Source organism: Thalassophryne amazonica, chromosome 4 (genome assembly GCF_902500255.1).
Source record: "Thalassophryne amazonica chromosome 4, fThaAma1.1, whole genome shotgun sequence".
In the NCBI taxonomy this organism is placed as follows: domain Eukaryota; kingdom Metazoa; phylum Chordata; class Actinopteri; order Batrachoidiformes; family Batrachoididae; genus Thalassophryne; species Thalassophryne amazonica.
The window spans coordinates 111,850,730-111,877,418 of NC_047106.1; the positions used below are offsets into that span (position 1 = coordinate 111,850,730).

At 41.8% G+C, this 26,689-nt stretch overlaps 1 protein-coding gene across 2 annotated transcripts in view; it reads right to left on the reverse strand.

Annotated features, from left to right (window-relative positions):
- The window catches only part of LOC117508633 (cell adhesion molecule 2-like), a 717,110-nt gene that overhangs the window by 26,726 nt on the left and 663,695 nt on the right, over positions 1-26,689 (reverse strand). For both annotated transcript variants that reach the window (XM_034168436.1, XM_034168434.1), the window contains exons 6-8: positions 23,042-23,200; positions 15,882-15,972; positions 13,865-14,043 (exon numbers count right to left, since the gene is read on the reverse strand). In XM_034168436.1, the coding sequence (XP_034024327.1) occupies positions 13,865-14,043; positions 15,882-15,972; positions 23,042-23,200 (429 nt within the window). The remainder of the gene's footprint in view (positions 1-13,864; positions 14,044-15,881; positions 15,973-23,041; positions 23,201-26,689) is intronic.

Genomic DNA, 26,689 nt, shown 5'->3' on the forward strand with positions numbered 1-26,689 from the left:
GGAGTGTGCAAAGTGGCGTGATGTAATAGACAAAGAGACCTGAGCTGGTGCAAGAGTGTGAGTGAATGGAAACAAAACAGACTGACTCAAAGTGAGGGAAAAAACATAATGGCAGGTGCAGGACGTGGAGTGAACCTAATTAACTGGGCGTGAGGGAAACTGAGAATTATGGACAAAAGTAAAATAAAAACTGAGGGCAGAATAACATAACCAAGAACAGGGTATGAACATGAGGACCGAAATGGAACATAAATACTTAAGCAAAACAAAACTAGGAAAGCAATGTGGTAAACAAGCTATAAGAAAAACAAACTACAGAAGGCAAAACAAACAAGTGATAAACAATGATCAATAATGCAAACACAAACCAGCAGAACAAAACTAGAATGGAACTGGATAATGGCTCAAGAATGAAAAGTAACAAAACAAAGTAACACAGCAAAACTAGAACAGAAAATAACCACATGATGACAAAAACTAACGAATACATCAAAGCTGGGGCAGGAGTTGAGCCAAAGGGAGAGGCAAAATAAGGATCAAGGCCTAGACCCCGGCCGGGCATGACATTTAGAATGATTTAAGAGGTTTTACCTTTATCATCTGATGGTTAATAATCCCATTAATCCATGTGGTTGCTTTGGGTGAAGAGACTCTGTCTCAGACATGCTGCTGTGGTCCGAAATGACGCATGCATAGATGCAAAAGGTGGACTGATTTTTAGGGGTGGACCATTCAGTCTGCGACACTGGAATTCGGCCTCTATTGTTATGCGGGCACAAAGGACTTTCCAGATTAGCAATGATGATAATAAGTACAAGCAGCATATTAGTGCATGTACAGAACCTATGCTGAATGTAGTCTTTGGACATGCCAGCACATCTAAATCATTTTCCTTGTTATGTTTCTATTAATATCTCAATAACGGAATGCCGCATTGAAATTCAAATATTTCCTGGAATTACAATTTCTTAGCTCCCAAACCAGTGACCTTGCTAGATGATATACCACTGACGGCCAACCAGAGAAGCTCACATGGTACTGTGCTGTCTGCCCCTCTGTGCACATGAATGGCTGGTCTTCATGTCTATCAGCTTCTGAGTGAAATGGACCAATGAACACTCACCAAATTGCCCACCAACTTGTAAACAACTTTTTCATGGGCTTTAAGTCGAGGGAGAAGGAGACAGTGACATTTAGAATAGTGGTGAAGAGGTTGCAAAACTTTACTGCTGCTTATTATTTTAGAGAGCAGTGGCTTCTATGCACACTGTGCAGTGTCCAGAATACATCTATCAATAGCTAAGGACTTTTTTTTAAATATATATATACAAAATAAACATAGCTGAGGTACAACTGAAGATCTATAAGCATATTTATTTTACAAAATGTTTGTTGAGCGTCCTGAGACGATGAGTGTCCATGCTGTATGCAGTGGCCAAAATGCATCTGTTTATCAATCACCATAAAATGTGCACAATCCAACATAAATATAACACAATGCTAAAAATCCCTCAGCCGGATGAGCATGTATTTAATGAAACAGCGTGTAGAAAGAATGTGACCTTTTGACCCTTTAGAATAGGTCAAGGTTAGCCATCTTTGAACTTGTCCAAATTCTGTGTCCCAAGAATGTTCCTTGGGAATTTGAAGACCGTGGCAGTAATAGAACTGGACTTATGCTGAGCACAGACAGACAGACAGACAGACGCAAAGTCTTTTCAATACCTGATGGCCATATTTTAGCCTCAGGTAAAAATCGATTTTAAACATAAAAAATAGTGGAATAAGTTAGACATAATAAGACTAAAAACAGAGGGAAAATGACAACATTTTAGTCTATGTCCTTTTTTAAAATGTATTTTATACACAGAAGAATCATCATTGCCAGCACCACCTGGGCTTCAGTCACCATCATTATCAAGTGTGAGTGATTTGATGCTGGATGAAAGATCAAAAATGTTCTCTGATGCATACATCTGTATAATGTACCCAAAAATGAAATTGGTCATTGGTCATTTCAAAGTGAAAATAATGGCGGAGCATCCTGAGCTTCTTCTGGCATTTTTACATACACACAATAACAAGGTCTATAAATCCGGAATATAATCACAAGAGTTTTAGGCACAATATACAAAGAGTTTAACGCTGTTGTCCGTGTGGAGCCTGATCAGAGTGTCTCAAATGCATTTCTTCAGTTGTGAATGTACTGAGATACCCATAATGCACTGGGCACAGCATCTCCACACTAAAACCTTCAAAATTAGTGTATTACTTTAAAACTAAAACATATATCTGATATTTTCACTTTATGAAACTTCAGATGTGACGTTAATTTAAATAACTTGTCCGAAATTAGTTTGGTTAAATTTTTAACCATAAGTTAAAACTGTATGCCTCTGGATGACTTGGGTGATATTGCCTGCATATCAGTATGGGGGGGAGCTTTTTTTCCTCCTCTTCCTTCTTCCTTCTTCCTTCTTCCTTTTCTGTGACCGGCTCTCCTTTACTTGCAGAGAATAGAGTGATTTTTTTTATTTAAACCAGCTCTCCTCTGTTGACAGAGGATAGAACTGTGTATCTACTACAAAACATTTAACAGGTAGGTACTCAACTGATTTTAGATTTCATAAATGTTTGTAACTATTCAGCTTTATTTATCACATCGTTAGTGGTCTAAAAATTATTGGACCAAAACTTATCGGAAGATAATTAGTCCGATCATGGTTTTCAAAGTTATCTGAAAAGCTAATCCGATAATGAAAACATCATCTTCTGTAATTAGCGGTTTCTGTAATTGGCGGAACTGTGCCCACCACTATGTATGTATGTATGTATGTATATATATACATGCATACATACGAGGTCTATTAGAGAAGTATCCGACCTTATTGTTTTTTTCAAAAACCATATGGATTTGAATCACGTGTGATTGCGTCAGACAAGCTTGAACCCTCGTGCGCATGTCGGTTGCGTCATTCGCCTGTGAGCAGGCTTTGAGTGAGGAGTGGTCCAGCCCCCTCGTCATTGTTTCATTGCCAGGAAATGGCGGAATGATTTGGGCTTTTTTTCCATCAGAATTTTTTCAGAAACTGTTAGAGACTGGCAGCTAGAAACCATTAGAAAAATTTATCTGGCTTTCTGTGAAAATGTTGCGGGCTTGGTAGAGAATAAGGAGTGTTACTGTCGCTTTAAGGATGGCCCCCAGCAGCTGTGGGGCACGGCACCCTCCGAAGCCGCCATCGACAGGCTGAACAACCATTTCATTTCTAAACGGATGGCTGTCTGGATCCGTGACCATCGTGTGCCATTTCTCTGGTTATCACAAGAGCTGGACATCAACCATTTTCCGGCAGATTTCACTTTTAAAAAGAGATTTAGTCATGGAAAGCCGAGCGGAGGCTTGGCGCGTCACGATGGATTCGCTACTGGAGCGAGACAAAACCACGTCCGTTTTGGTCTCACAGGACGGCTTTGAGATGGCGTTCAGACAGCTGTCGGTGATTTTTCCATCGAGTGATTATCCGGGAAATTGTGGATGTGCCTGGACATGCCAGAACATGTCCTGTGAGGCTTCATCACGGCGTTGCTTTGCGCCATGCGGCACCGCCACGACACACGGAATTCCTCCGCACGTCTGTCTCAATGTGCCGAAAAAGTGCTGATGTCCACGTCTTTTCACAATTCCTGTGCTAGTCAGACGACATCCTGGATAAAACACAAGGTCCAGTTTGGAAATGAACGGCACATTCCACTGTTACAGGGGTTTTTGTCATGGAAAGAGCGGATTTCTCGGATAATCACTCGATGGAAAAACCACCGACAGCTGTCTGAACGCCATCTCAAAGCCGTCCTGTGAGACCAAAACAGAGGTGGTTTTGTCTCGCTCCAGTAGCAAATCCATCATGACGCGCGAAGCCTCCGCTCGGCTTTCCATGACAAAATCTCTTATTAAAAGTGAAATCTGCCAGAAAATGGTTGATGTCCAGCTCTTGTGATAACCAGAGAAACGGTACACAATGGTCACGGATCCAGACAGCCATCTGTTTAGAAATGAAATAGTCGTTCAGCCTGTCGATGGCGGCTTCGGAGCGGGGCACGCCCCACAGCCGCTGGGGGCCGTCCTTAAAGCGACAGTAACACTCCTTATTCTCTACCAAGCCCGTAACATTTTCACAGCCAGATAAATTTTTCTAATGGTTTCCAGCTGCCAGTCTCTAGCAGTTTCTGAAAAAATTCTGATGGAAAAAAGCCCAAATCATTCCGCCATTTCCTGGCAATGAAACAACGACGAGGGGGCTGGACCACTCCTCACTCAAAGCCTGCTCACAGGCGAATGACGCAACCGACAGGCGTGGAAAAACTCACGCATGCGCACGAGGGTTCAAGCTTGTCTGACGCAATCACACGTGATTCAAATCCATATGGTGTTTGAAAAAAAAATAATAAGGTCGGATACTTTTCTAATAGACCTCGTACATACATATATATATATATATATATATATATATATATATATACGAGGTCTATTAGAAAACCCTCGTGGGCATGCAAGAGTTTTTTCACGCCTGTCGGTTACGTCATTCGCCTGTGGGCAGTCTTTGAGTGAGGAGTCGCCCACCCTCTCGTCATTTTTTCATTGTTTAGGAATGGCTCAGAGACTGCTGCTTTGTTGATCAAAATTTTTTCAAAACTGTAAGGCACAACTGAGTGGACACCATTCGTTAAATTCAGCTGGTTTTCGGTAAAAGTTTTAACGGCTGATGAGAGATTTTGGTCTGGTAGTGTCGCCGTAAGGACGGCCCACAGCGCCTGATGGTGATCTGCGCTTTGAGGCGGCAGCGTCTCGCCGTTTCAAGTTGAAAACTTCCACATTTCAGGCTCTGTTGACCCAGTAAGTCGTCAGAGAACAGAGAACTTTCAGAAGAAGTCGGCATGAGGAGTTTATTCGGACATTCCATTGTTAACGGACATGCGGGCAGAGTCGCATGTCGGGCAGGACCCGACCGCGTGGGGCGCGACAGGAAAAACACCTCTGTGTTGGAAACCTTAACGGGCAAGTTGGAACATGCCCAAGCTGTTAAACAATTTCTCAGTTACTCACTTGTTGAAAGCCATCAAAAGCCGCCTGAATTTTACAAATGGTTTTCAACACGGAGGTGTTTTTCCTGTCGCGGCGCACACAGATTTGCCGAGTCATCACGGAAACGACTCGGCGAATTTGCGCGCACGTCTTTCATTAAAAAATGTCCTTAAACAGTGGAATGTCCGCATAAAGTCCTCATGCCGCATAAAGTCCTCATGCCGGCCTCTTCTAAATCTTCACTGTTCTCTCACGACGTCCTGGGTGAATTAAGCCTTAAATTAGGATGTTTTCAGGTCGAAACAGGCTGACGACGGCGCCTGGAAGCGCTGCACGACGTCCCACTCCGTGGGAAGTCCTTACACCGACAGAAACACCCCATAATCTCTCATCAGCCGTTAAACTTTTCACCGAAAACCAACTTAATTTCTCAAATAGCGTCCACTCGGATATTCCTCACAGGTCCAGAAAAAATTTTGATAAAGCAACACGCGCCGTCTCGAGCAGCGTGTGAAACAAAGGAATTCAGCCGAGAGGGCGGGACCACATCTCACTCGAGGCCTGCCCACAGGGAAATGACGTCACCGACACGCGTGAAAAAACTCAGGCATGCGCACGAGGGTTCAAGCATGATTGGTGTGATCGCACGTCATTCAAATCCATATAGTTAAAAAATAAATAAATAAAAGTGTTGGTTTATTATCTAATAGACCTCATATATATATATATATATATATATATATATATATATATATATATATATATATATATATATATATATATATATATATAGACACACACACACACACACACACACACACACACACACACACACACACACACACACACACACACACACACACACACACACTTTGCGGTGGGATACCAATTTAACAACTGCAAATTTTAAAGAAGACAATGCTCATACGGCTGAGGGCATTTTAGCATTACATTATATTTTAAGCTGTAGAGTCAAATTAATTATCTAACCATTGTTCTAGATAAATATAGAACATGCACTCAACAAAAATATAAATGCAACACTTTTGGTTTTGCTCCCATTTTGTATGAGATGAACTCAAAGATCTAAACCTTTTTCCACATACACAATATCACCATTTCCCTCAAATATTGTTCACAAACCAGTCTAAATCTGTGATAGTGAGCACTTCTCCTTTGCTGAGATAATCCATCCCACCTCACAGGTGTGCCATACCAAGATGCTGATTAGACACTATGATTAGACTGCCCACAATAAAAGGCCACTCTGAAAGGTGCAGTTTTGTTTTATTGGGGGGGGATACCAGTCAGTATCTGGTGTGACCACCATTGACCTCATGCAGTGCAACACATCTCCTTCACATAGAGTTGATCAGGTTGTCAATTGTGGCCTGTGGAATGTTGGTCCACTCCTCTTCATTGGCTGTGCGAAGTTGCTGGATATTGGCAGGAACTGGTACACGCTGTCGTATACGCCGGTCCAGAGCATCCCAAACATGCTCAATGGGTGACATGTCCGGTGAGTATGCCGGCCATGCAGGAACTGGGACATTTTCAGCTTCCAAGAATTGTGTACAGATCCTTGCAACATGGGGCCGTGCATTATCCTGCTGCAACATGAGGTGATGTTCTTGGATGTATGGCACAACAATGGGCCGCAGGATCTCGTCACGGTATCTCTGTGCATTCAAAATGCCATCAATAAAATGCACCTGTGTTCTTCGTCCATAACAGACGCCTGCCCATACCATAACCCCACCGCCACCATGGGCCACTCGATCCACAACATTGACATCAGAAAACCGCTCACCCACACGACGCCACACACGCTGTCTGCCATCTGCCCTGAACAGTGTGAACCGGGATTCATCCGTGAAGAGAACACCTCTCCAACGTGCCAAACGCCAGCAAATGTGAGCATTTGCCCACTCAAGTCGGTTACGACGACGAACTGGAGTCAGGTAGAGACCCCGATGCGGACGACGAGCATGCAGATGAGCTTCCCTGAGACGGTTTCTGACAGTTTGTGCAGAAATTCTTTGGTTATGCAAACCGATTGTTTCAGCAGCTGTCCGAGTGGCTGGTCTCAGACGATCTTGGAGGTGAACATGCTGGATGTGGAGGTCCTGGGCTGGTGTGGTTACACGTGGTCTGCGGTTGTGAGGCTGGTTGGATGTACTGCCAAATTCTCTGAAACGCCTTGGAGACGGCTTATGGTAGAGAAATGAACATTCAATACACGAGCAACAGCTCTGGTTGACATTCCTGCTGTCAGCATGCCAATTGCACGCTCCCTCAAATCTTGCGACATCTGTGGCATTGTGCTGTGTGATAAAACTGCACCTTTCAGAGTGGCCTTTTATTGTGGGCAGTCTAAGGCACACCTGTGCACTAATCATAGTGTCTAATCAGCATCTTGGTATGGCACACCTGTGAGGTGGGATGGATTATCTCAGCAAAGGAGAAGTGCTCACTATCACAGATTTAGACTGGTTTGTGAACAATATTTGAGGGAAATGGTGATATTGTGTATGTGGAAAAAGTCTTTGAGTTCATCTCATACGAAATGGGAGCAAAACCAAAAGTGTTGCGTTTATATTTTTGTTGAGTGTATATTCTGAAAGCTGAGATTGTTATGAACAGTTTGTTATGTAAAAAAATGAGCATTATAACCAAAAAGTACTTTGAACGGGGAATTACTGACAGTATGGGAAAATTAAGAAAATGCCCCTGGACATCATAGCGTTAAATATGAAAATTATAGTTTGACAAGGATGCACATTTCTGAACTGTACAGCAGGTGGCAGTGTTCACCAAGTGGCAACAGAGCACATGATATCTTAATTTTAATGCAGACTCTGCAGCAATGGTTGAAACATAAGTGTTTAAGGGTTCCAAACATTTTAAAGCAATGTTTTGAGTCACAATACTGACAGAAAGATCTGGCATCATTCACATTCTATCCACCCTTTAGTTATTGTTATAGTTTCCCCTTTAGTTCACATTTTGGCTCATATTGTGATGTCTTCCTTTTCATGCAGACTGTTGAAGCACAGGTGTATAGATAAATAGATATACTTTATTGAGCTCACCATGGAGAAATTACATTTACACTCCAGTTACCTCAGACAGCAATTTGTCCACAATTATTACTTGTTTACCGTAATAATTGCACACATCAGAATTAAAGGCAACACATACACATTTGACATTGTTTATGTGCACTAAGTTTGAAGAAGTACGTTATCCGAATTGAGGCAAGTGGGTGAAGGTCACGCAGCAGCCCTGAGTAATTTGCAGTAACTATGACATCTCCAGCCACAGGTTCTACCTATTGTTTAATTCCAGTTTTACTTCCCTCTTCTGTTGAATATTTCATATGGTATTTGCTCATGTAACAGGCATCATGTTTCTCCGCACACTTGATAACTTAAATCTGCTTGTTAGCCAACACTGACATAAAGGGCGGAACAGACAAGTTTACGTGAGCTTACAGAAACAATAAAAAGCTGCTTTTAGGATTGATCTGATGAATCAAGGTTCACCACAAACTATCAGATCATCCTCTCTGTGCCATTGAACAGACTTTTGAGACTTGCAAAATTATAGCATTTATTGTTTTAGTTTTATTGTCTATACCAGTGATTCTCAACCGGGGTGCCGCGGCACCCTAGGGTGCCGTGATCGATTGTCAGTGGTGCCGTGGGTATTTTTCATATTCGCGATTATTTTTCATATTCGCGATTACCGTGAATTATTTATTTTATCCATAAAGCATAAAACGACTCAGAATCTGACGTCATTGTGCTGCAGCCTCGCTCTCGTCTTAAGGCGGGACAATAACAAGGAGGCTGACGGCTGATTAAAACAGTACTGTCTCCTTCAAAAGCCGTCTAAAATGCGGAGCTGTCGGTGTGTGTGTCGGTGTCTGTGCCTGTGTGTGCGCGCGCGGAGTTAACAGGCTGCAGACTGCGAAGGAGGGGGTGGGTGAGGGAGATTCCTGAATGCAGGCGCAACACGTTCAGTGCGCAGCGAGCGTGGAGCAGAGAGAGGATTTTAACCCGAGTGAACGTTAACAAAACGGAAACATGAAGCTGATTTTACTTCTCTCTGAACTTTCTCTAAAGGTGTGATTCTGCCGTTACCGTCCTGTTCACACCATGTGCGCGTCGTATGCTGAATTTATGAGATCATGAGATGAAATAAATGGTCAAATATCTTTAAAAACATATTTAAAAAATGAGAATATATGAATGAACTGAGCCACAAAAAAAAAAACAATGTTCAGACGCAGAGATCACAAAAAGCAGGTGAGAACTCTGAACTTTAACAGCTGTTATTTTCCAAAGGTATTTATTTGTTCAATCTTGAGCTTAATGCAGTGTTTAAGCACAAAACGTGACTGATGAGGAGAAACAATTTCAGAAATGCAACAGAAACAACCACAAATCAGAAAAAGTTGGGACTGTATGTAAAATGAAGATAAAAATAAAAATGTTGCACCATTCCCAGTTTCTCCACTCACAGAAGCCAAACGTTCTTCCAGAGTTGTGTAATTATACTACAATAGTAGAATATAAAGAAGGGGAAAAAAAGAAAAAAAAATAGACAATATATTCGTCAATCGCAATTATTTGTCTGACAATTAATCGTCTCCAGAAATTCCTAATCGTGACAGCCCTACTTGAGATCAGAGCACAAAATGCTTGAGGATTTTCAAAATGCGGTGTTTTCTGTATCGATTTTCTATTGCGATAATTGGGTTTTGCGCAAAACCAGAGGTAATAGCATTATAATATTTTGGTTGGTGGTGTGCCGCAGGATTTTGTAAATATAAAAAGGGTGCCGCAGCTCAAAAAAGGTTGAAAATCACTGGTCTATACAACCCAGCTGGGATGATCAATCTCATTCTACTACATTTTTACTGTCCAAGCTCTACGTTGTTAATAGCACAGGGTAAACGGGTCACACACAGGGTATATAACATATATCATATATGTGAAATAAAGCTGAAGTGACATTGTGTTGAGATGCTGCAGCTTCACATCAGTTTGACATTTTCCCGCTGCTCCATGTATTAAAGTACAGGACTGTTACTGTCTCTCCACTGTTTCAGATGGAGTAATTATCGTATACCCTGTTTCTACAATTTATTCAATACAGTGTATTAAGGACTATAATTGCAGACGGTGATGAATTGCACTGAAGCGGTGACATTTATTGCTTCTCAGCTATCCTGTCATTAGCAAATTAGGCTTAGAGGCTGAGATGATCCAAAGAGACCCTGTAAGTACTCAGCCAGACACGCTGGAGCTCTGAAGAATGACTGTCATCATCAGTGGAAATGAGCCCGTCTCACACATCTTCTACTGTCTCAATTTTTCATTCTCCGCCAGAATCTCTGTGTTTAGAGTGTGAGGGCTACATCGAGACACAGCTGCTTGGCTGAAAACCCAGGTGCAGTCCAAAAAAACCTTTAAGATGTTGGGTCTTTGTTCCTTTTTCTTTCTTTCTTTCTTTCTTTTTTTAATCATTGCATGGCACCCAGATGAGACATGATGTTATGTCATAGCTCCCTTCCATTGTCCAACGAGCACATTGAAAGAAGAGGTAATATATAAGCTCGCTAAAAGGGCAAATGTGTCATCCTCTCTATGTATCCCTCCTTTTTTCCCTGACTGAAGGGCCTTCCCTCTCACAAAGCCGTTGCTTTTAAAATCGAACAAAGAACCTGCTGTGCATCAACTAACTGCTCGGGAGCACGAATAAGTCCATCATCTGAGCTGTGATAAATCCTTCTGAAGCAAACTGCACTCTCATGTGGGATTGTTTAATTGGCAAAATGGGATAAATCCATGTTGAATTTTAATATTCTGTCCTTGTTTTTGTAGTTTTTGGTGCGGTTTATTTGATAAATGCTGCAAACGTGTTGCAAGAGCCTTAATGATGTTTTTTTTCTTTACCATGCTGTCTTTACTCAAGCCACTGTTTTGGGATTAACTTCTCTCTCCTCCAGGCAGTACTCAGAAGCTAATTTCTGAATTCTCTAACACCTTATTTTTTTTATACCACTGTTTCATTACAGGCAAACTCCAGGAATTGTGTACAGATATGAACAGTGTAGTGAGGCAGCGCAGGTTATCCTGCAACACTGTCGAGACAAAACTTGGAGGTGGATTTTCATGGAAATGGTCTGTAAACTGGTGACACTGCAGTATTTCATATTAGTTTGTAGTAAGTGCTGAATTTTAACCAGTGGTGCAGCACAGTTCCCCTAATCTGCTAACCACTAATTAGCAAAGCTAACTTTTTTGTTAGCTGATCAGCTTTTGAGCTAACTTTGAAAACCATCAATGGACCAATTAACTTCTGCTAAATTTAGTTCCAATAACTTTTAGACCGCTAACATCGTTTTGCGGGTATAGTGGATAAAGCTTAACAGTTAAAAACATTTGTAAAGCCTGAAATCATACATTTTATTTCCTGTCTTTTACGTGTTTTGTAGCAGACAGGCAGCTATGAGAAGTAGAGCTCAATCCTCTGGCTGCAGAGGAGACCTGGCTAGCAGAGAGAAAGGAAGAGCAGAAAAAAGGTCATTTATTTTCACAGCCATGCAGTCTTGCAGATGTGTCGGAGGAGACATGCACAGCAGGCCAGTTTTGACTTATGGTTCAAATTGTAAACAAACTAATTCCGGACAAGTTATTGAAATTAACATCACCTCTATTATTTTGACAAAGTGAAAATATGAGCTATATGTTTTAGTTTTAAAGTACTGCACTAATTTTGAAGGTTTGAGTGTTTACAGACACACATGCCAAAAGGCATTATGGGAAAATGAACGTCCTGTCATCAGTGGTTGGTGAGTTTATTTATATGTAAAAACCAACACACACGTTACTGTAACGTGTGTGTTGGTTTTTACAAATAAATCTGTATTTGTAAATATGTCATTTTTTTCATTTGTAAAAAAAAGGCAATTTGAAAACTGAAAATTCTGTTTGTTAAGTGATTCAGTGATTAAGTGATTCAGCACTTATAGCAAATGTGGGCAATTGGTATTCACACTCCCATCCAGTAAAGGTGTTCATGGTAGTGAATACCAATTGCCACACATTCGCCATATGTGCTTAATCACATTTTTTTTTATTTAAGTGTGTGAGTGATTTGTCCGTTTAATAAAACATGAAGGGTATGCCAGTTGGTCTGGGACACACAGAACTGCTTCCTTGAGGGAAAGTTTGATGCTCAAGTTAAAACAGCTTCAGGTCAAGTAAATAAGTAAAGTATAAGTAAATAACTAAATAAAACTGCTGCACAATTCCTGAAAAAAAGTCATTCCATGTTTTTCCACAACAATTTTTTTGTCTTTAAGACTAAATAAAAAAGGTCAACAGGACCTTTATATTAGTTTTTAGAAAATTTCAGTGGTGTTTTTCATTGAGGATCTCTCACTAATAGACACTGTGAAAATGCAGTGAGTGAGGGTGAGTGAGGAGACAGACCCATGTGATATTCTTTGCTCCCTCGGACTGGCTGTGAAACAAAGATCATCTGGAGGAGAGATGGAAATTACTGATGAGAATTTGTATTTACAGGAAGTGGCCGAACAAAGTTTCTGTGATGTTTCGTCGCTGAACTTTTAATGGAAATATTAATGCAGAGAAGTACAGTGACATTCTTAAACAACATATGTTGTATTCAAGAAGACATCTTTTCCAGGGATGTCTATGCATTTTCCAACAATACAATGCAAAACTACATTTCACACACATTACAAAGGCATGGCTGTGGAACAAGAAGCTACCGGTAGAGGACTGGCCTGCCTGCAATCCTCACCAGTCCCCAAAGAGAATGTGTGGAGAATTTTTAAATGAAAAATTCAGTGATGAACCTGAAGTTGCATGCCTTAGGGCCCCTTCACACACAACATGAAAGATGCAGAAACCGGAAGAAAATCTGCAAACCAAAAACAAAATGGGGAACCATGAAAACATTCCACCTGCTGTCGGGAGGGACGCATGGTCAGACAGGCGTGCACAATACTGCGGAAACGGTTTTGTGAGCACAGTGCGAGCGCGTGGAAAGTCGCGCACACAGCAGTGGAGGAAAAAATTGATCAAATACCATGAGAGGCTTCGTGGCTTGGTTTCTCCAATCCCACAGTGAATTTTAAATGTTGTAAGAAGGAATGGCAACATTACAAAGTGGTAAATGCTTTTTTATCCTAATCTTTTCTGGATTGTGTTGCAGGAATGGATGTATAAATAAAGGTGACAAGGAAAAAACATGAAATAAAACATGAAATATCTTGGATTCATACTATTTGCAATGAAATGGAAGTTAAAGTACTGAAAATCACTATTATTTGTTTGTTTATTTATTTATGCATTTTCCATACTTTCCAACTTTTTCTGATTTGGGGTTACACTTCATCAGTTACAGTGAGGTGTATCAGATGTCTGATGTCAGATGTGTCTGTGTTTCTGTTTCAGTTGGTCAAACCTTTTTTTTCTATTTCCTGTCACCTGTTTGTATGCAACCTTATGTTTAACTCAGTGACATTCAACAGTCATTGTGCATGTTACCCTGGAAAGATTACATTCATACTTACAGAGTCATACATCGTGTCTGCAAATGTTAAACTACCACAGGCAGTCGTTATGCTGGTTGCGCATCTGGGGAATGAAGCACAGCTGTGACAGCTGTGCTGCAAAACCTTGAATTTAAAGCGAAGGCAAACCTGATCCATAATACAAAACCAGGCCGTGCTGAGCTACTCACCATATACAAACAGTACATATTCAGCACTGCTGGTCCCCAGGTAGTTGCTGGCCTCACATCGGTATGTGCCGTTGTCTGTTTTGTTCAGTGTGGTGATGGTTAGTTCCCTGCCCTCCACAATCATCCGCTCAATGTCTGGCAGCTCTCCTCCATCTTTAGACCACTGCACCTGTTCAGGTCTGGGGAAGGAGAGGGAAGAGGCATAAAGTACTGCAGAAATGTGTCTCCTACTGCTTATAATTTTCTAAATGTCACAAATTGTGAACTTTAGAGACATTCTGGGAAAAGTGGCATGCACTTCGGAAAATATGGAAGATTCATGAGGCTAACCTCCCATGTTACCATGGTTGAGGTATGCATAAGGTGTTGTTACTGTGAACGACATGTTGGTCGATGAGCTACTGCAAGTAGTAACAGTCCACAGTCCAGATAGTGTTATATTCTGCTCATCTTTACTAAGTGCCAGCCACTTCCAAAACATCCAATCAGTTCAGTGCCAAGCAAATCCTCCATACTCTCAGAAATACACCACACCAATTGCAAACACCTCTTTCAGTGTAACTTGAAACACACTTATTTACTTTATCACAAAGAAATCACAGGTTTATAGTAAATTAATTTGTTCTCTTGGTTCATAGGAATGGATCATTTTTCATGAACCCCGAAAACCCAGTCAGATGACCAGGAATTAAAGCTGCACGGCCTTTCAAATGTCAAAATTTCAAAATAGGCAAAATTTAGTTTAAACAGAAATACAAGCTTCATAATGTAGGTTCATGTTTGTAACGTGTTGCAAAATTACAGCTCATTTTAATGAAGAGAACATATTTATCTGGGGGGGGGATTCCACTGCAATTTTTTTTTCCTTTTAACACTGAGGTTTTGAGATTACATTTAACACAACTTTCTTGTGTGATGTGTATTCATGGGGCGCGCATGATAACATCACTCCAGAAGTGTTATCTTATTTCAAAATCAGTATTTTTCAATTTAGAAGTGTCTATTTCTTGCTAACTTTTACATAATATATAAGAAGCATTAAATTTCTATAGAAATAAGCTGTTTTGGAGCATTTTCCATGATCTTGGTTTATTTTGTTTGAGCAAGCAGCCAGCTGACATCACGCTGTCTGTCTTTACACCAGCTGGCTGTTGCAGGTGCTTCGCAGCATCCCTTCTCAAGTCCGGGAAAGCCTTCACATGATCTGACATAGCTGCCAAATGTAGTTCATGGTGAAATTTTATATGTTTTCCAGACAGCGTGGAGTTTGATCATAATAGCAATATCATATTATGAATCCCTTATTTAAAGGCTAAGGAATAAAATTATAGTGGTTCAGAGAAAATTCTTTGCATGACTTAAATCTTGAAAAAAAACAAAAAAAAACAGAGGACGTGCACCTTTAAATAATCAGGTAAAGCAAGACAGACAATCAAGCATCCAGCATCCTTTCTCAAGTTGGGGAAAGCTTCCACATGATCTAACATTGTTGCCAAATGTAGTTTATGGTCATCTGGTCACTGGAATTTCTTCCCTTCAGGGGAAGAAAGTTTATATGTTTTCTAGACAGTGTGGACTTTGATCATAATAGCAATATCCTATTATGAATCCCTTATTTAAAGGCTAAGGAATAAAATTATAGTGGTGCAGAGAAAATTCTTTTCATGACTTAAATCTTGAAAGAAAAAAAAAAAAAACAGAGGCCGTGCACCTTTAAATAAAAAATGTTTGCAATTTTGTGTTGTCTACTGCATTTGGGATAGAGGTTTTACTTCTAATAAGGTAAAGCAAGACAGACAATCAAATGCATATTTTATTCCAGAATTTTCAAAGTAACACTGTGGAGGTGGAGCTTAGTCATGTCTATGGTGCCACATACTGAACACCGCTGCAATGCAAAACACCTATTTACGAGTAGTAACTATTAGGTAAAATTTCCATTCATCCATATTTCAAGCTTAATCTATTTCTATTTTAATCTGTTTCCTTTGACATATTATATATACACACAACTTACATTGGATTGCCTATGGAAACGCACTCCAATTTGAAGTATTGGCCTTCTTGTGGAATAATCAGTGAATGTGTAATCTCCAGATGGGGAACATCTGCAAAGAAGAGACATAAAATGCACTGCTATGACAGACTTGTACTGTACGATGCAGTGTTTCAAACTAACGAAGTGCTACAGTCGTTGGCTGTTTGCCCATTGGGCAGCTCTCAGTTGAAGTCTATATCCGTGTTGTGCTTCGGTACTAATCCCTTACCTGCAAACTAATCCTGCACTAATTCTGAGCAAATGCAAAGCTAAACCTGCAGACATAAATGTAATCTCAAACCTTGTATTTCTTCTCAGTTCTAAGCTTACACCTAATCCTATCAGGATTCTCCCTCAGCATCCACTTCTCCCAGCCAGTGGTGAACTCACCATGCCTCTCCTGTTCTTGCTGAACCTATCACACCTGTGTTTCATCTGTGATCACGGGTTCTTTGGCTGAATCTCAATGCTCTCCAAAAGCTCTAAACCATGAACCCTCACAGATTTAATTGGCATCACCTGGAAAGTGACTGAATGCAAGAGGCTGCAGGGTTCAAAAGTGGTATAAAAAAGAATGAAACGGCACCACAGACTGTATATATACTTTATAAACCCTGTGTGCCGCACGGTGCATCTGGAAAGTAGTCATAGCGCTTCACTTTTTCCACACGATTCCACACTGTGACTGTCATTTCAACGTGAGTTAGGGAACAATCATTTTTTATGTGTGTGTCCAACTGTCACCCAACAGCAGCACAAATATATAAAAATACTTACGTCACCATCAACTGAGATTATAATCCAGATTAATCAGCGCTCCATGTGAATAAAGTTGAACCTTGTCAACTCCAAAGTGGCACAGACAGCAGTCACGTGACTGTTTCCATATGTGCATTACTGTAACAACAGCGGTGGGTAAGGGTCCGGTCCCACTGGGGAGAGGATTAATTGCACATGAATTGAGTACAAATTTCGGGCGTTTGTTGTCCTCTGCAACAAAATTGGCCTGAAATGACAAATCCTCAGTATGCATCGGACCTGGCGCCACGAGGGGGCGTTTGGGGGCGACGCCCCCTCACGTCATCAACCTCCGATGTGAGAGTTATCAAAAAATAAAAATAAAAAAGAAAGAAAAAGAAATACTGGAAAATATAGCAAAATATTAGTTATTCAATAATATCATGTATTTAACAAATAAACCAAATTAACTAAAGTAATTCATTTTAAAACAAACGGATATGGTGTGTGTCTGTGTTTGATAGATTTGATAGGTTGAAGGTTGCGCTTGTCAGTGTGGCAGAGGGCAAGGATCCTGAGTCCAGCGATTATGGCAAGGTGGACGAATTAAAGCATGCTCCATTTATTCAAGCAGTGTCAGAGCTGGAGTTCCTGGGATTCGTCAAGTCCAGTTAGTGCGAGAACTCTTTCTCAACATTAAAAAGAGTGTTCAGTGATCACAGACTCAGCATGCTGCATGAACGAAAGGCGAACTTAGGCTGGGCATACACTGTACGATATTTTCAATCATTGTACTTGGCTCCAGCTCAAACTGTGCGACAAAACCGCAGGGTTTAAAAGTTCAGAGCGCACGATTCATGTTCTCACACTGTATGGCCCGATGCTCTGATGCGATCTGACTGCTCACATTGTACGTTCAAAAACCACACGTCGGAAACTTTTTTTCCTTTAAAAAAAATTTATTTCATGCCTATCAGTGTGCACAGTGAGTGAAATCAGGTGGGGGAGACTGAACATATATGCGCGCACGCACACACAGCAGACAGCAACATGATCCATGAGAGGACAGTAAAAAAGAAAACATAAACATTCATAACAGGTGTTGCTACTTACACTGTTGTATAAATAAACTATATTTCATACGGAGTCATACAGCTGTGCAAGGTGCAGAAGCTTACTCCCTCATCTGTCGTAAATCCTGCTGTTGTCTGCTGTGTGTGCACGCACGCATATACGTTCAGTCTCCCACCGCCTGATTCCACTCACTGTGCGCGCTGACAGGCATGAACTTTAATATGATATTAGGTTATTGCAAGAGAACGCAATAAAAAAACACAAGACTTTACATGAGAGAACTGTTTGCTCTCTCTGGTGTTTGCTCATCGACAGTGCGTGAGGTAATCAACGCGTAGACGCTTGTAGTGCTGCTTCAGCAGCACGGAACCCTCACGAGCCACGAGGGCCGACGGTCGTCCCACTGGCGTTTAGGAGGATTTGCGCATGAAATGAGGAGACAAAAGCTGAGCATCCGCAACAAAGGTGGGCGGAAATGACAAATGTCCCGGGGTGGATCAGTGAATACATGAGGAAGAAAAGCGGATATAACAGGGAACAGAAGCGAAGGCGACCGCGGAGGCGCCCCCATGAGGGGCACAGCGGCCGTGATGCACTCGCTTCATCCGTGCCCACTCTGTCTGCATGCGCGACATACCATTTGCGACCGTCATGTGGCCGTGCTGGGCACGCGTCATATCTGTTTTGCACACTGTCCCGGTCCGCTGCCAAGCCGTGCCAACCCGTCGGTTGTGGATATCAGCGGATGACAGGGGATATGCGGCGCGTTGGTTGTGTATGTCCTGCGTATGTCTTCAGTATGTGTTCAGGCAGTGATGCGGATCTCATCCGCAGCAGGATTTTTGAGCCGCTCAAAAATCCTGGCTGCGGACATGTGTGCCTCTGCGGATGATCACAAACGTTTTCGGATAGCGGCCGACTCATACAGGAATGTTACACGGTTATTGCAGTTGTTTGGCGGATGTGGGCCACTTTTGTGCGCATTCCATCCGCAAATCCTCCTAAACTCCAGTGGGACAGGGCCTTTAGTCTGTGATGTGGATGTAATAGGCACGCAAAATATTCATTTTACACACTGTCCCAGTCCGCTGCCAAGCCGCAATACCCCGTCAGCTGCAGATATCAGCGTATAACGGCGGATATACAGCACATAGCTTCAGTATGTATTGCGTATGTAAGGCGCATGTGATCCGCAACCAAAATTTTGTGCAGCTCAAAAATCCTGGCAATGGAAAAACGCGCCTCTGCGGATAATTGCAGAAGTGTGCAGATGTCAGCCGACTCATACAAGCATGTTTCACGGATATTGCAGATGTTAAGCGAATATGAGCCAATTTTGTGCGCAATCCATACACAAATCTTAAATGTGGCTTGTTGTGGGACTCACAAAACTGATCTCGTCATTGACTATGTGTTGCCACAGTTACTTTGAAAAGATAGTTTTTAGTTACTTTATACAGTTATTTTATAAGCAGATGCTGGCAAATTGGAACTAATAAGTAATGTAATCATTAAGGTAACTAGTGATTTTACTTGGTTACTCTTAAGATTGAGTAATCAGCAAAGTAACTAATCAGCAATGTAAAAATAAAATAAAAAATAAAAATAACCAAGTTACATTACTAGTTACTTTATTAGTTACAGTCAGTTAATGAAGTAACTGTAAAAAGTAACTAATAAAGTAACTTTTCAAAGTAACTGTGGCAACACCTGTTTGCCATACAGTGCTGTGAAAAAGGTAGTGCACCCTTGAGATTTTATGTTTGAATTTTTTATGACATCAAAACAACAAAACAAAAAAGTCTGGTGTTTTACATATATAAAAAATCTAAAATGATTGCCTTTAAACTCATAGTAAAAAGTTATCTGAATAAGAAGAAATAAAAATCTAAAAGACACAATTATATTGTGAATACGTAAGTGCACTCTTAATATATTGCATGTAAACCATCACTTTGACATCCAGTCTTCTTCTAACAAGTCAGGGGATGGATACATGAACATTTCCAAGACACTTATTATGTCTTTGACTCTATTTACATCAGTTATGAAGAAATACAAACAGTGTGGTAGTCTGTGGTAAATCTGTGTGGGGCAGACAATTGTCAAAAACTGAGTGACTGTGGAAGAGGAGATGAGTGAGGAAAGCCACCAAGACACCCAGACAACCCTGAAGCAGTTATCAGCTTTTGTGGCTGCAAATGGAGAAATTGTGCATAGTGCAAGTTTTGCATTTTGCATCACCACTCACAGCAGGTTTGAAGCTGAGAGTGAAGTGACTGGGATGAGAATCAGCACCTCCAAATCTGAGACCATGGTCCTGTGGTGGAAAACGGTCGATTGCCCCCTCTGGGTCATAGAAGAGTTACTGCCCCAAATGGAAGCGTTTAACTAGTAACCCATAGGTTTTCTATAGACAACCATTTTGAAGTGCAAAACCAGCTCTCTGTGTTGCCAAGTTGGCAGCACTTGCTGTGCCTATATCATGGCCAACCCACATTTGGATAAAGAGGTGGGATGCTGGTGAGACCATGTATGACCTGGGAAGGACCAATGAAGCCTGATCATGTGCCCATGTCTGAATTATCAAATAAACTAAGCTAACAGGCTAACCTTGGTTTGGGTGTTTATTAAATCATATTTTTGGGGGAGGGAGTGGTGGCTTTGGTAAAGGTTTGCTTTGGTGTGGGTATTACAAATATATTACCTGCTTATTTCATCACTAACTGTGGATTAACTGGACCTAATGTCATCAAGCTACCAATAGCTGCTAAAAATGCTAACACCATTACTATAATGCCGGGAGGGGGACCGAAACACAGCCGTTAGCACTCCTAACGTCTGTGTGTTGTGGGTCCTGGATGACAATCACCCAGGCAGACAATTGGCCCATTTTCACATCTAAAATAACCATCTATCTGGAAACGGGCCACATGGCCAGAATGTCAGAACTGATGCTCCTTAACAATACAAGCAATACTCCTCATCTTACTCTCTCTTAGTAACCGCTCCTTTGATACAAAGTCATTCCAGAGGCACCCAAGGATTGACCAAAGAAACCTAGTACCAAAGACATCTAAGGTGCCTCTAACCTATAGACAGAAAAACACATTAACACTCTTACTCACACCTATTTAATATTTCCAATTCACCTATACTATCCTGCATGCCTTTAGAAATGTGAAGCAGCCGTAGCACTCGGAGTGGACACATGCGAACATGGGGAGAACATGCACGCTCCACACAAAAAGGACCAGGTTGGATCTGTACCTGGGTGAGATAAGCCTGGGTCTGTCTCACTGTGAGGCAACAGTGCTAACCACTAAGCCACGATTTGTAATAAAATGCTCAAAAAAGGGACAGTCCTCTAAACAGGTAGCAGCCACAACATGCAGCCACTCTACTACTGAAGCTCTGGACTCACCTCATCGTCAACAAACGAGCTGTCATACAAAGCGACCGCAGCCCTAATTATGCATAACGTTATGGCTTTAAATGTCTTAAACTAAGAACTTATAAAAATTGGGAGAGTTAAACGAGTTATAGAGACCAAAACTGCTTTTTTGTACCATCTTTATTCCTGCTCTAATGTTGGTCATTTTAACATAGGTTTCTATGAGAATCTTCTAATTTTGGAGCCAAGCAGCCAGTCAAGGAAGTGCAATTTTTTCTTGTTCCAGGTGCATCTCATTTTTGATTGTCAAAGCTTACCACTAGGACAGCACGTTATGAGATAACATGTTATGTTGACAACGCTAACATTCATGCTCCTGAAAACTGTTTCTTTTTTCTTTAGGCTTAACATACCTCACTAATCTAAATGTCACTAATCTCCCTACATAGTACATGCCTCGGGACTCTGAGGTTTTGATCCCGGTGTATCTTCAAAGGATTCAAAGGATTCAAAAGAATTTTATTGTCATATGCACAAAGGAACATGTTCCCTGCAAAATGAAATGTGTCTACTGCATTTAACCCATCCTAATTGCCAGTTAGGAGCAGAAGTCGCCATTAGGCGCCCGGGGACCACCTCCAGATGTACATCCCTGCCTTGGTCAACAGCAGGGCTGAGCAAACCAAGACCAACCCATAACAAACGACACACATAACACACAACACACATAGGCCGGCCCGGTACATAAACACATATAAAAAGCACACGAGGTAAGGAAGAGAAAAAACCCTCATAGCCACTGTGTTACACAGCAGCAATGAGGAAAAAAACCCCCATCAGCACAGAAAAACAATAATCACACAGACAAACAAAGATGCAGGACGACAACCGAGATTTGAAAGTCCAGTTTATCAGAACACTCCGGAGGCAGCCTATTAGGCGCCATCAACGGCCTTGTCCAACAATCCTGAAAGGGGGAGGGGCTCAGCCCTGAGCAGTCCACTGTCCACAGTCAATGTCAGAGCTGGAGAAGCTGAGGGGAGGGGGATGACCAGGGAGCGAGGCTTAAGTGTTGATCTTCTTGAGGAGGTTTTTTATCGCAGCGGCCTTGAAGTGCAGCTGTGTTTGGGGAAGCCAAATGAATATCCAGATTAGCAGACGCCTGAAAGATTCCACAGTTCTGAGAATAGAGTGGCTCTCAATACATCTGAATGTAGGATGTGGTCTTTACTGATGGTCAAAGCGGATTTCCAGAGCTGCAATCCTGCCTGAGATGTTTTCCAGCGTGCGGTTAACACCCGCCGACTGCGCAGCCACTGCCTTCCCAATTGAATCAATCATGTGGGGCAGCCTGGACGGCCCAATTATTGCTGCTTCCACTTTCTTAATTTTCCGGTAAACCAGCGCCATGCCCGCTCCACACAGCAGAAAGCCGGTCACCACCAAGCCAAATATATACACATCTTCAACGTCCTCCACAGAAAGCGTGTAAAGGCACATGACCTGCCATCTCCTCCACGAGTCCATCACGTAACCCATCACATGCGTCCCGGCAGGACAGGTCGGGTCCTCCGCCCCCGAATGTCTTGTGGAAAAAATAGTGTCAATTGCGTTCAGAGACCACTTTAACAGATCCATTTTTGTCGTTTTCCAGAAGAGCAAAGCTGCAGCCTCACAGACAACACGCCACAGAAGCAGGAAAGATAAGGAAAAAAAATCTATGGACACAAATTGATTTTTAGAGTGTTTTCTTGCCATCTACAACTGTGGACCCAGCCGAGTGTCTTTAAAACTATTCCCTTGTTTTTGGACTTTCCTGTTTTCTGTTGTTAGTGTCCTTTCCTCACTTGTGCAATAAGTTACTTTCTTTAATTATGCCTCGCTGTTCACCCGTGACAAATCCGGCTTTGCGGCAGGTGTGTGTTGCACTCACAGTGGACCTCTAGGACCTCTGTTGTCATGTAGGGGTTGGACAGAGACACTTGCTCCACGCTGCAGGTGTAGGCGACCCCATCATCCCGTCTGTCCACCTGAAACTGGAGGCTGCTTTTCACTGTGAATGACTTTCCTGTTGCATTCACCTCCTTGGTGCCTGCACAGTCAAAACAATGACACAATCAGATGTACCAACTGTTGTTCAGGAAGAATAATTAATTATAGTATAAAGAAACAGGTTATAAGAGAAATCAGCTTGTATGTCATGTTGTGAAATTCATTTCATGTTGCTTTTCTGACACAGACAACAGCAGTTTTTTTTTGCTATATATCCTTCAAGAGAAAAGAGTCCTTGGCCTTTAAAAATCAAGTCAAAGTAGAGAGAACGGTGAGGGCCAAGCCGCACGAGCATGAGTCGGTTGGATGGGTATGTTTGCTCCTGGAGGACCGTCTCTCAAACATCCCCTTCAGCACAAACAGGCACACCACGGGCCGAGTCACTCCAAAGCTTTTCTTATCCTCCTTTGTCTCAGTATGATGCTCTGAATCCTACAAATCTTAATTTGTGTTTGTATTGTCCCTGCCCTGTGATGTCTTCATTCGCACAAATCCCTTTTAAATTCTAATTGGACACACGGCTTTGTTGTTTACAACACAACGCCGCTGCTGGGTCCTGTCAACACCTTGTGCAGAGGCGCTATGTTTCTCTGGCAAAAGCATTGCACCAGTGTGCTGCACCTCAAAGGGACTGAAGCATCATCTGCCAGCAGAAATCGCTCACTTTTAGCTGCAGCCATGAGCTTCCTCAGTGGGCTCTCTCTCCCATACAGAGTCAATACAAAGTACGGTATGTGCACGAGCAACTAGTTCACTCTCAAATGCACATTGAGTGAATACATAAATGTATGAGTCCATTCTGATAATTCAAAACAAATAAATAAGTAAATAAAATAAATACATACATTCATCTTGCGACTCGCCATATTAAAAGGCCCTATAATGAGACAAACACTTTATCAACAGGGAATCTTTGATCTCAAACAGGACTGAATGGATTTCAACAACAGTTTGTGGAGAAATGGGTTGGAAGAAAGAAATGATTAAATTCTTGTGGTGATCATGTTCTACCTAAACTAAAAAAATGCTTCCTTTAGTTTATTTCTTTTACAATGTGAGAAAGGATCAAAACAACGAACAAAAAAAAAAAGAAAAAAAAAATACAAATCTTACCTGACATATCAGAAAACCCAACACTTTTCTTATCACAGCCGAAAGCTCAACACACCAGATCAGATCAGCAGTCTGCAGTGGGACGCCGCATTATGTGTGAAACTAAACTGTCCCAACTGTTCCACAATGGTGTCATTTGGTATTACATTAAAGTACAGACAGAAGTGCATATATGGTAAATGTGAAAACATTTTTTTATGTGTTGAATTGTGACTGCTTTCCTCCATCACTCTGCGGAAGTCCTAATGGCACTGCCCGTTATTGTTCTGGTGGAGGTTCTGTGAGTGATTCTCTCAGGGCCCTTTTATTTGCCTCTCTTAATATCACAAGTCTATCAGAACCAGTGGTACAAAAAGGCTGGACACAAATGCTAAGCTCAGATTCGGTCAAAGGGTTTTACTGGTGCAACGAGCAGGGTTCGGTACACAGAAAGCAGTCCAAAAACTGCAACAGTAGCAGAAACATGAGGCTACGGCATGGCCCAAAAAACAGGCAGTCCAAAAAAGTATGGAAACAGGTTGAGGAAAAACACAAGGAACAGGGCTATGAAGCAATGGCATAAAGTGCAACTATCTGGCAAGGAAGTGAAGGAAACGAGAGGCTTAAATACAGGGTGTGATGAGCAGATAACAGAAAACAAGTATGCAGGAAAGCTCCAGAACAAGACGCCCACCACCAAGCACCCAAGTGACAGAAAAGAGAAAGCACTAATACAAAACCCAAGCAGAAACGTAACAGCTGCTGTGAAAAGCTGTTGTGTTCCTGCGTGCAGAAAACCGTTGCAGCAGGTATTTTTAAAAATGTTATTTATTTTTTCTTCACAGTAACCACATCGTGCAGCTGGTGGCACTGTGTTCCCGCATGCACGAACTGTCGCACCGGCATCGTGCATGTCTGCCCGTCAGTGCGATGTTTCGTGGTGCGCTCATAGGAGTTGGTCCAACAGGTGTCACCCTGAGTTGTACATATTCGCACTATGTGTGAAGGGGCCCGAAGCAAAGTAGGGTCCTGGTTAGTACTTGGATGAAAGACCTCTCAGGAAGACGAGGGACTGTGCCTGTTTCTCCGGATGGAACTGGAGTTGCATCAGGAAGGCCAACCGGTGTAAAACTTGTGTCAAGTCTCAATGCAGAGCTGCACTGGATTCGCCATGGGGACCCTAATCAAACGGGATCAGCCGAAAGGAAAAAAACAACAACATGGTTATGGTGTTGCCTTAGCCTAACTGTCCTCCTCGGTTGAGTTTAGGCTGTCCCACAAAGTTCAAACAAGTGTTCAGAGAATTCAGAGTAGTATGAAGATTATTCCCTCTTATTATTTAACACTGTGGTCTTTCAGTTTGAGAGCATAATTTATTAATTTTTTTTTTTTTTTGGTTTATCAACCCAATCTCATGCCAAGATTGTGATGGCATCACGAACAAAAATTACTGGTGAAGGGTGACCGCATCAGGATTCTGTGATGGTATCACAAAAAAAAAAAAAAGTGACACTGGGTGGACATATAACTCGTAAGATTAGCCAAACAAGTAAAAAAAAAGTGACACATAGTCTGGGATATATGGTATACGCAAAACCACTATTATAATTGCTGCAACACAGTGGTTAGCACTCTTGCCTCACTGGAATGACTGTGTCAAGTAGTGACATTGAAACATGGCCTATAACTTGCACTGTGGGAGAATATCAGCTACAACACGATCACCATGTGGTATCCTTCCCTAAGCATGATCCAACACACAGCTGACTCAGTGTTGAGGACCCCAGCAACTGCAAAAGTCCAAGGGGATGCCCACAGTTCATCTGGCTGTGACAGATGGATACATTCAGGAGTCAGATATGGAACAGTTTTCTGCCTGAATGGTTGCCATCCAAGACCCAGGGCTGTTCTGTAGGATGATGGATGAAGTGAGGGGCAGCACCAACAACATACTCTCAGACATGACCTGATGTATTTCTACTGCTGCTGCATCCACCCTAAAAAACCCCATAAAAAATGTAATAAATCATACAACGGTTCTTAAAATTCAGTCTGTGTATGAGCATTCCCCAAAATTTCAGTTATCTTGGTCGCTTTGCATAAAAGTCATGTTCTTTCCAAATTACGCTCCAAATGGTATGATTTGTTTGTGAAATAGGCCTCCAGGCAAAATGTTTTTTCCTTGGTTGACCAAGACATGGGGTGACACGGGAGTCGTCTTCCAGCAAACTGAAATTTGCTGGACCTTTGTAGGATTTGTTACAATTTTTATGGGTTCTGTTTTTGTGGGGGGGAAGGGGGGGGGGGGTCACCCTGTACAACCTGAACTCCAGTGCACCCTTGAGCTATTACAGGTTTTATCAACTTTTATCTGGTGTATCACTGGTTACAACTTCATAGTGGAGTCCAGCAGACAAGAATTTTATTTAAAAGAAAA